This window comes from Arachis ipaensis, chromosome B04, assembly GCF_000816755.2.
Source record: "Arachis ipaensis cultivar K30076 chromosome B04, Araip1.1, whole genome shotgun sequence".
Taxonomy (NCBI): domain Eukaryota; kingdom Viridiplantae; phylum Streptophyta; class Magnoliopsida; order Fabales; family Fabaceae; genus Arachis; species Arachis ipaensis.
The window spans coordinates 130340154-130351802 of record NC_029788.2 but is presented as its reverse complement, the minus strand read 5'-3'; the positions used below and the strand labels follow the sequence as shown (position 1 = coordinate 130351802).

General features: G+C 35.3%; 1 protein-coding gene across 1 annotated transcript in view; it reads left to right on the top strand.

Annotated features, from left to right (window-relative positions):
• Positions 1-1995, top strand: part of LOC107637381 (probable endo-1,3(4)-beta-glucanase ARB_01444) — a 9772-nt gene extending 7777 nt beyond the window's left edge. Inside the window, exon 2 of the mRNA XM_021122139.1 lies at positions 907-1995. Within this exon, the coding sequence (XP_020977798.1) occupies positions 907-1975 (1069 nt within the window). The 3' untranslated portion in view covers positions 1976-1995. The remainder of the gene's footprint in view (positions 1-906) is intronic.

The following is an 11649-nucleotide window of genomic DNA, read 5'->3' as shown; positions in this document are numbered from 1 at the left end:
AAATCCTAGCTTTTTTTTTTTTACCAAAGATATGAGACTCGAACTTGCAACCTCTTAATTGAGTATGGGGAGACTATGCCATTTGAGCTATTACTTATGGGCAAAATTTAGAAAGATAGGAGATTCGAACCCGTAACATCTTAATTAAGTATGAGAAGTCTATGTCATTTGAGCTATTACTCATTGGCTTTTTAAATCCTAGCTAACATATTCCAAAACATCCCTTAATATCTCAAAATACAAGTTTCACTCCATTAAATCTTTCATCCCTTCTAAAATTTAGATCCGTAGTGCCTTACACTCCCCTTCCGTTGCCACGCTCCTCCCTTACGCTGCACTCCTTCCCCACCATGCGCTCCTCACCCGCCCCACTCTCTTTTCTCACCGCGCTTCTCCCTCAAGCCGTGCTAATCCGTCGGGTGCGCCGTGATCTTTCCTTGTCCCATGCACCTCTCATCTTTGGTGTGTTATAGTAACTGCTATCTTTATATCTATTTATTTATGATTTTTTATTATTTTATATGTGTTTATAAAATATTTGGTCTGTTATTTGTTATTTTAAAAGTGTTTACTTAATTTTACTAAAAAAATTTATATTATATGTATTCATACCCTAACCTAACAAATAAACGCCAGACCCAATAACACAAAAAAATTCATCAATAAAGGTGAATTTCATGATAAACCCGATCGACTTCTTTAAAGAGATCGGACACAGACTCAATGGGGCTAAGCTCTACCCAGCCAAAGCAGGTAACTACCACCATAAATCTCTCCTACTATCTCTACCTCATCTAGAAGGTAAATCCCAATAAACTCCCAAAATAAAAGGAACGCTTATTCATCAGATAAAGTGGAACTACTCCAACAAAAGTGGTTAGCAACTCTCACTACAAGGGCAGCAAGGTTGGCTTTGATAGCTGAAGAAGTTGATTTTCTTGATGTGATTCCTGTGGTTAAGAAGTTCTTGAATGAAACCATTACTCCATGGCTAGATGGAACTTTCAATGGGAATGGATTTCTATATGATGAGAAATGGGGTGGAATTGTTACCAAACAAGGATCTACTGATTCAGGTGCTGATTTTGGCTTTGGAGTTTACAATGATCACCATTATCATTTGGGATACTTTCTCTATGGAATTGCAGTGCTTGCAAAGATTGATCCAAAATGGGGTAAGAAGTACAAGCCTCAAGCCTATTCAATTATGTCAAATTTTATGAACTTAGGAGGAGGAAAATCAGAACATTATCATTCAACTTTGAATCATCATTATCATTACACACGTCTAAGGTGTTTTGATCTTTACAAATTGCACTCTTGGGCCGGAGGACTAACCGAATTCGCGGATGGAAGGAATCAAGAGAGCACAAGTGAAGCTATAAATGCATACTATTCAGCAGCATTGTTGGGTTTGGCATATAATGATACAGAACTTGTTTCATTAGGATCAACTCTTACAGCATTGGAAATTCATGCAGCTAAAATGTGGTGGCATGTGAATGGAGAAGGAGATAGAAATATGTATGAAGAAGATTTTGCAAAAGAGAATAAGTTAATTGGGGTTCTATGGTCTAATAAGAGAGACAGTGGATTATGGTTTGCACCTCCTGTGTGGAAAGAGTGTAGGCTTGGGATTCAGCTTTTACCATTGGTACCTGTTTCCGAATTCTTATTTTCTTACAAGAGTTTTGTGAAGAAGGTTGTAGAATGGACTATGCCTGCTTTGGGTAGAAAAGGTGTTGAAGATGGGTGGAAGGGATTTGTGTATGCATTGGAAGGAGTTTATGATAATGAAAGTGCTTTGAAGAAGATTAGAAGCTTGAAGGGTTTTGATGATGGGAATTCATTTACTAATCTGCTATGGTGGATTCATAGCAGAGATAGTTATGATGATGATGATGATGACAGAATAATAGAGGAATTTTGTGATGAAAAACAGGTCTTATCATTTGGTCATCATTACAGCCATTAATTAAGCTAAGTATTCTTAATAATGATTTCAATATCTTATTATCATAAAGTGATGAGACTATAAGTTTAATATATGAATAAATGACCATTTATACTCATGAGAGATGAAAATGCTGACATTTGTACCCATGAAAGCTTGAAACTAATCTTGTACCTATGATAGATGCTGTCCGTGTGACAAAAATGCCCTGACTTGAATCTGAGCTTGGTTCGTGGATTTCCGAACCTACATGGCACTCCCAACCCTCCCCCAAATCTGAGCCAACCATTCACCATCATCATCTTCATCTTCTTCACCATCACCATCACCATAACCTCCATAATCTCCATCACCATCACCTCAGCACCGCCACAGCCACCTCCCTTCACCACAACCTCCGGCGACAACCCACACCGCCGTGCCCCTTTCTCTTCTTCTTCCCCTCTTCTCACTTCCGCTGAGCCCAGAAACCACAGCGTCAGCTCCTCCTCTCCACCAAACAGCCGCGACACCCAACCTTTTCCGCAGCGTCCTTACGGCGTTCCAACCCGTCACCACTCCCCTGTCTGAACCTACCTCCCCCAAAGCTCCCAGCAGCATCAGACAAGCCAAAATTTTCAAATAGCAGCATGAATCAAACAGCAAAATTTTCAAACACAAGCATGAATCAAAACAAACCTAAATCCACTAACATGCATTTTTAACTAACCAAATTAAGCAAAATGAACTAGCTTTTACCATTGATACCTGTTTCTGAATTCTTATTTTCTAATAAGAGTTTTGTGAAGGAGGTTGTGGAGTGGACAATGCCTGCTTTGGATAGAGATGGTGTTGGAGAAGGGTGGAAGGGGTTTGTGTATGCATTGGAAGGAGTTTATGATAATGAAAGTGCTTTGAAGAAGATTAGAAGCTTGAAGGGTTTTGATGATGGGAATTCATTTACTAATCTGCTATGGTGGATTCATAGCAGAGATAGTTATGATGATGATGATGATGACAGAATAATAGAGGAATTTTGTGATGAAAAACAGGTCTTATCATTTGGTCATCATTACAGCCATTAATTAAGCTAAGTATTCTTAATAATGATTTCAATATCTTATTATCATAAAGTGATGAGACTATAAGTTTAATATATGAATAAATGACCATTTATACTCATGAGAGATGAAAATGCTGACATTTGTACCCATGAAAGCTTGAAACTAATCTTGTACCTATTGATGACAGAATAATAGAGGAATTTTGTGATGAAAAACAGGTCTTATCATTTGGTCATCATTACAGCCATTAATTAAGCTAAGTATTCTTAATAATGATTTCAATATCTTATTATCATAAAGTGATGAGACTATAAGTTTAATATATGAATAAATGACCATTTATACTCATGAGAGATGAAAATGCTGACATTTGTACCCATGAAAGCTTGAAACTAATCTTGTACCTATGATAGATGCTGTCCGTGTGACAAAAATGCCCTGACTTGAATCTGAGCTTGGTTCGTGGATTTCCGAACCTACATGGCACTCCCAACCCTCCCCCAAATCTGAGCCAACCATTCACCATCATCATCTTCATCTTCTTCACCATCACCATCACCATAACCTCCATAATCTCCATCACCATCACCTCAGCACCGCCACAGCCACCTCCCTTCACCACAACCTCCGGCGACAACCCACACCGCCGTGCCCCTTTCTCTTCTTCTTCCCCTCTTCTCACTTCCGCTGAGCCCAGAAACCACAGCGTCAGCTCCTCCTCTCCACCAAACAGCCGCGACACCCAACCTTTTCCGCAGCGTCCTTACGGCGTTCCAACCCGTCACCACTCCCCTGTCTGAACCTACCTCCCCCAAAGCTCCCAGCAGCATCAGACAAGCCAAAATTTTCAAATAGCAGCATGAATCAAACAGCAAAATTTTCAAACACAAGCATGAATCAAAACAAACCTAAATCCACTAACATGCATTTTTAACTAACCAAATTAAGCAAAATGAACTAAAAGCAATACAATGAAAGAAACAAAATTCAACAAAAGAAAATGGGAACCTGGAAAGCAGAGAATGAACAGGTGAAGGGAAGTTGATGGCTGAATTGGCCGGGACAGAAGCGGCGGCCTGGTAGTGGCACTGCTTCAATTGCAGCAGCGGAGAGTGAACGCTGCCATGAAATAGGGGAAAACGGAGGGGATGAAAGACACAGGGGCTGCACCCTGTTCTGGTCGTTCCATGGGAGAACGGAAAACGGGGCTGGAATCGCGATGATGCTAGGCTGGTTCGCGATGGGGAGGAACGGAAAACGGGGCTGGAATCGCGACGGTGCTAGGCTGGTTCGCGATGGTGAGACGGGATGACAGAGAAGGAAGAAGAAAGGGGGAAAGGGGCTCATCGTCGGTGTCGTTGTGGCTCGTCGACGGCGCGGCGGTTTGGCCAATGAGAAAGAGGGAGGAGAAGGTGGCCAGTTCGTTGGTGTGGCTGAGGAAGACAGAGAACACGCAAAGGGGAGAAAATGGAAGAGGGTTGCGGTGGCTTGTAGAGGCCGACGGTGATGGTTGGCGGAGCTAGGGTTCGGACAGGGGAGTGGTGACGGGTTGGAACGCCGTAAGGACGCTGCGGAGAAGGTTGGGTGTCGCGGCTGTTTGGTGGCAGATGAGAGGAGACCCAGGAATGGAGAAGGTGGCCGCTGTGGCTCTGGTGGAGAGGAGGAGCTGGCGCTGTAGTTTCTGGGCTCAGCGGAGGTGAAAAGAGGGGAAGAAGAAGAGAAAGGGGCGCGACAGTGTGGGTTGTCGCCGGAGGTTGTGGTGAAGGGAGGTGGCTGTGGCGGTGCTGAGGTGATGGTGATGGAGGTTATGGTGATGGTGATGGTGAAGAAGATGAAGATGATGATGGTGAATGGTTGGCTCAGATTTGGGGGAGGGTTGGGAGTGCCACGTAGGTTCAGAAACCCACGAACCAATCTCAGATCCAAGCCAGGGCACTTTTGTCACACGAACAGCATCTATCATGGGTACAAGATTAGTTTCGAACTTTCATGGGTACAAATGTCAGCGTTCTCATCTCTCATGGGTACAAATAGTCATTTATTCTTTAATATATTGTAACTCCTTTAATTTATACCATTGTTATATGAATAAGAAGAAGTTATTATATTATGAAAATTTTGATGATTACAATTAGGACAACATTCTAGGAAGGAAACTGATATATCAGAACTTTTTGTTGTCACTTTGATTATCAAACACTCTACGGCTTATTAATTTTGACATGTATGTTTATGTTCAATAAATCAAGGCGCACTTATGGCATGAATAGAAAAAGTAGTTAATTGAATCCAATTGAATATGCATGGTTCCATGAAACGTGATCAAGTGTCTGATCTTACATTTTCTAAATATTTGCGGCAATAATATAAGGTGAAATTTGACCACTAAGGAATATTAAAAATGTAAATAAAAACAAATGTACACAGGAAAATGGAATAAAATGATCATACATGCATGCAATAGAAAATAATATATATATAGTAACATATTCTCTTATATAATTTTGACCAAGGAAATATTATTTATACCTAGACATTTTTATTTCCTTCAAAGTCCCAAAAGCTGAATACTTTTACTTCATTCGTCCATAACAAGTGATTTTACGAGAGTCGCCGCTGACAGCGAAAGCCATAAGAACATAGTAACAACAATAACAATGGTGATAGAGGTGATCAACAAGCCTATGGTTACAAACAAGAGAGCCATGGCAGTTGGAACCCATATAGGGCTGAATACAATTATGAGAGGCGAAAAAATGATGATAAGCATGATGGCTACGCCTATAAGAAAGAGAAGCACGCTGATTGCAAGCATGATTAAGGGACGAAGGAAGCTCAATAAGGGAGTGATTTTATTTATGAGTTCATTGATGAACTTTGCTGGGTTTGCAAGAATGTTTTGAAGATCTTGGAGAACGGATGCTGCAACTGATAGTAGGGTGGTTAGAGGGAGGAGAAGAGAGGGATCCAACAATAAGGAGCTTGAAACACCATCTAAGAGGGTGGAAGTGGTGCCTGTGAGAGTATCTGTGATGATGTTGTTGGGGGAAGTGGAAGAGTTGCTGATGGGGGCAGTTACAGATTCTGTAACTGCCGTGGTGATACCTTTTGTGATGTTGTGTAACATTTTGTTTCTTTAGTTAGATTTCAGGATTAGTTAGCTATAATGGAGGAACACATAGGATTTAATATATAGATATCAATCATATCATCAAGTTAAGTTGGTCCCATAATAATAATGGGGGCTTACAGTACCTGGTAGATCATATTATAAGAAGAGGAATGTTAGGGCCAGTAATTTTTGTGATTTGTAGCCATTAAATAGCTATCAATGATGATTTTAATAATGTGAGATTGGTGTGAGATTTCATCTAATGGTTCACTTTTTTTTATTGGTTATATGTTGGCCAAAATTTAATAAAGTTGTTGGCCCCTAGACTTTTCCTTATAAAAAACATTTCAAATATACTATTACATTAGTATTTCTTTAAGTGTTTACTCAATTCATTACTTTTAGATAGAAGACTTACTACATCAATCTTAAAAATTCAATTAGTAATATGATATTTAAATAACCAATAATGTTCCACATCCATATAAAATATTTATCCAAGTCATTCAAATAGTTTTTTGTTAACATGCTTCTTCCGTTCTTAAGGGTGGCAATATGTATCTTATCCGCGGATATCTAACCCGACTCCACCAATTATTTCACGATGATAACGTGTTCGGTTCATTATGCAGAAAGCTGTTTAAATTTGATTTTATATAATGAATAATGTTCCATTCATTTAATACCATACATTTGTTTCACCACAATGACGTGTTCGATTCATTATGCAGAAAGCTGTTTATTGTAAATATATATCTTTTCTCCCAAGTCTCCATTCCAAATGATCCACTAGTTTATTGCAAATAATCTCTGTTATATGCACACAAGGAGCAAGCACGTCAAAGTAATTAGTTTCTATGAGTTGTGCCACATTATTTTCATTGAATTTTGTTGTGTTGCTATTCTTTTTCAAACTTCCCAAAGAGTAAAATTCTTTAACATCTCCAGATGAAATATTAACGGCCCAGTCTTTTGTATTAGATTCATAAATTTATTTCTCTCAAAGTCCATCCAAGCACTGTTTTAGATTATTTTTTGAATTGAATTGAATGGAATGCAATTGTTAAATTGAATTGAATGTACGCAGGTGTTCTGAATTGAATTGATAATATCTAAATTGTAGACACATGTGTTTTGAATTTGATTTTATATAATGGATAATGTTCTATTCATTTAGTACTGTACAGTTGATTCAACTTAATAACGTGTTCGATTCATTATACAGAAAGATGTTTTAAATTTGATTTTATATAATGGATAATGTTCCGTTCACTTAGTACTATACAGTTGATTCATCTTAATAATGTGTTCGATTCATTATGCAGAAAGCTGTTTTGAAACTGAATACTGATAGAAACATTTTTTTAATAGTGATATATGCACTCTTTCGGTCCATCCAATGTATTAATTTCGGTTCATTAGGTTTTTAGGGCTATTAATGTTTGATAAATACCCTGATTTCCATTCACGATGAACCTGAAACAAAACAGCAGTCAGACAATTCCAACAGATATATACATTAACATCTCAGACCGACAAGACAAGGATTAATCCATCTTAAATCAGATATATACATTAACATTAGATTTCCAATAACATTTACATTAATATTCACATATATACATTCAAAGAAGTAGTGTTTGCTTTTTTAAACAAGTTAAACAAAATAGTATTAATTACAACCAGTCAAACAAAGTATATCCTATTTACTATCTAAATCTCCATATGTGAATTTACAATAAGGGCTAGAGAGGGTAGCAGATGGCTTCAAGAGTCTTATTACTTCAGATGCCCGAATCACTTGGTCTCTTATTTTGTGCATATGCTTACGTTATAGCGTGGCTTCTCCTTTTTTGTCACCATTGTCTTCTTCATTTTTGCTGTAAGGACAAAAAAATTTAGTCAATAATTTACTCAATACACTGACAAGCACAAGCATGCACATTTTAATCAAGTGAATCAAAATGAGCAACTCCACTGAAACGAACAACATTCATGTACTGAATAAAACGTGATAAACATTCATTCATTAAGAAAAATATTTCTGCATGCACAAGGGCTCAACTGAACACACAACAATAAAGTGAATCAAAATGAGCAACTCCACTGAACCGAACAACATTCATGTGCTGAATAAAACGTGACAAACATTCAATTATCAAGAAAAATATTTCTACATGCACAAGGGCTCAACTAAATACACTAACAATCAAGTGAATTAAAATGAGCAACTCTACTGAACCGATCAACATTCACGTGCTGAATAAAACATGATAAACATTCAATCATCAAGAAAAATATTTCTACATGCACAAGAACTCAAATGAATACACTAACAAGCAAGTGAATCAAAATGAGCAACTCCACTGAACCGAACAATATTCATGTGCTGAATAAAACGTGATAAACATTTAATCATCAAGAAAAATATTTCTGCATGCACAATGACTCAACTGAACACACTAACAATCAAGTGAATCAAAATGACTAACACCAATGAACCGATCAATATATCACAAAAAGAAAATAACAACACATTTTCTATTCATATATCCTAGTTACGCAATAAAAATGGATTTAGAATAAGCCGATTTACCAAACGAAGCAACTCAATCCACTAAACCTTAAATCGAACTAGGAGAAACGCAAATTTTGAATTAAATGAACATAATAACGACAGTTTTTCTCATACTTTGTAGAGTCTCTGTTCTTGTTTTTATTTGTTTTTTTTCTTTCGAAAGTTTGATGCGATTATGGAGTATGAGCAGTTTTTACAGAAAACACGATGGAGGTTTAAGAGATTTTGAGGAAATTTGAACTTCTCCAATGACGATTTTAAAATTGAAGAAGGAACGTTATTTTATAGTAAAAGCATGAATGAATATTAAAAGTTTTGGTGGTTTGAACGCATAAATATATACTTATTAAATTTTTTTAGTGTTAAACTAATTTAAATAGACTTGAATAAAAAATTATATAAATGTATAACATGACTGCTAAATAACTCAATCAGCTACTAGTAAGTAAGAAAGAGTTTGGCGAACGATTATCATTTACTCAGCTTGATTGTTACTAAAGAATTCTTACAAGTTGCAATTATAATAGTTAAGAATAACTAGATCTTTGAAAATTATAAAAGGATAAGATTAATAAAGACAACATCAAGTTTTTCTATATATTTTTTTCTATTCGCAAGATCAAACCTATAGACTACTTATTTAAAAATGTAAAATAATATTAATTTTACCTATCGCATATTAATTATTAAATATATTACGTGATACTTTGAAGTTTAGTGAAAGATTAGAAACTTGTGTGGGGCGTCTAGGGGCTTAATTATACTGGTGGTTGGTTACCTGATTTGGAATTGAGCACATGAAAACTACAAAAATAATAATGAAAAAGTATAGGTAAATAATAAAAATATTAAATAATATGAACAATAAATATATCGGATGTTCAATTTATTAGGTGTGTGGATATTTTAATATTAAGATTTAGATAGGTAATTTATGAATGTAGTGTGTTTTTATTTTATTGGACCCATTTTAAAATTTATTGTTTACATTGTTCACAAAAGTTATTGTTTATCTAGCAGAATCCAATAATAATACATCAATTAAAATTAGGCAGGTGATATTATTTTTCAATACAATTAGGTATCTTTTAAATTTATTCTTTAAATAATTTTTTATCTTATTAATTTAAATAAATTAAAACAAACACATTGAAATATATTTTTTTATTTAAAATATAAATTCAAAAAAAATATTTTAAATAAAATTAAAATTCAACAATTTAATTTTAAATTTTTTAAACTCTAATACATTCCAAAACACTCTTTAAATATCTCAATACACAGATTTCACTTCATTAAACTTTTTACCCACTCCTAAAATTTAGATCCACAGCGACTCACACTCCTCTTCTGTTATTGCGCTCCTCTCCTGCTCCGCGCTCCTTCCCCGTCCTGCACTTCTCACCCGCCCCACACTCTTCTCTCGCTGTGCTCCTCTATCGCACCGCGCTCTTTCCCGTCTTGTGCTCCTCACATTTTTGCCGCGCTCCGATTTTTGGCCGGAATTTAGAAGTATAAGGTGCTCTTCGTCTTCCCCACCTCCTCTAGTAAAAGATTCTATCTTTTTAATATATGTTTTTGTTTGTATTTGAGGGAGAAAACATCGTTCTTATAAGAATAGCTCTGAAGTTATCATAGCTAAATAATCATAGTACTACTACCTTCACATCCATCTTTTTATGATTTTTTATCATTTTAGATGTGTTTACAAAATATTTGGTTTGTTATTTGTTATTTTAGATGTTTGTTATTTGTTATTTTGGATGTGTTTACAAATTATACTATATGTATTTTCAGATGTGTTTTAAAAATACTTTATTTATTTATTATTTTAGATGTGTAGTGTATATTTAACAATATTTAACAGAAAAAATAAATAAATAAAAAGAGAATTCATAAAGCCAAGTGCATATAAGAAGATAATGATTTGTGTTTAATTGATTTGGAGTATTGTTTTTCTAACAAAATGTGTTTTTAACGTTTCAAGATAAAATAACTAACAAGAGTTTAATAATGTAAAAAGTACAAAAATGAGAGAGAATTAAAGGATATAAAAGTTAAATTAAATCTCAATAGATACACTTTTCTAAAAAATAAAAAAAATTAGTAATTAAAAAAATATTATAATTAAAAGTAAAATATAATAGAAAGCAAAAGAGAACAAGACTCCTTGGAGCAAAATAAATAGAGCAAAAATTCCATGTTAAGCTCAATACATTTTCATGAAAATTAATAGCTACGCTTCTTCCACCTAATTTTTGCCCCCTCCTTGTTGCAATCAAAGCTGAGCCTACATGTTGAATAATATAATTGGCAGACTAAACAATTAAAGTAATAAATAAGATGAGTTGGTCTAGTAATTAACTCACTAATTCGTTTAAACAAGTGTTGGAAATTCGAATTCTGCCTTATGTATGTAACAACTCAATGGCCAATAATAAATTTTTAAATGAAGTTCAGTACTACGGCAGATTAGTTATTGATCTGACAGAAAGATACTATGGAAAACTAAACTATTAAAGTGATTGGTTTATTAAAATGATTTTATAATATACTCGTGCATTGCATGGGATATTGCTTGTGCTCTTGTTTTTTCCTCTCTTCATTATCGGTGTTTATGTTATAAGATCATATGTCAATATCAAAACCATTGTATTTTACTTTTGTGGTATTCGCCTAATCATTTCCCATAATATTTTGGTGCACGTGAAACATGCTTATATTAATATTTGATTTTCTGGGCTGGCCCACGAAAATAAAGACGTGACCGATTAACCGGCATTGTCTGAAATTGGCCCGGCCCAGGATCATTATCAAACCCAATCATTGTTAATATGATAGATACTATACTCACTTTGAGGTTTTGGCCCTGTTACATATAAAATAAAACATTACTCATTTTGTAAAAAAAAAAATATTTATTGATGAATAAACCAAAAACAAAAATCTTGAGAAGAGAAAA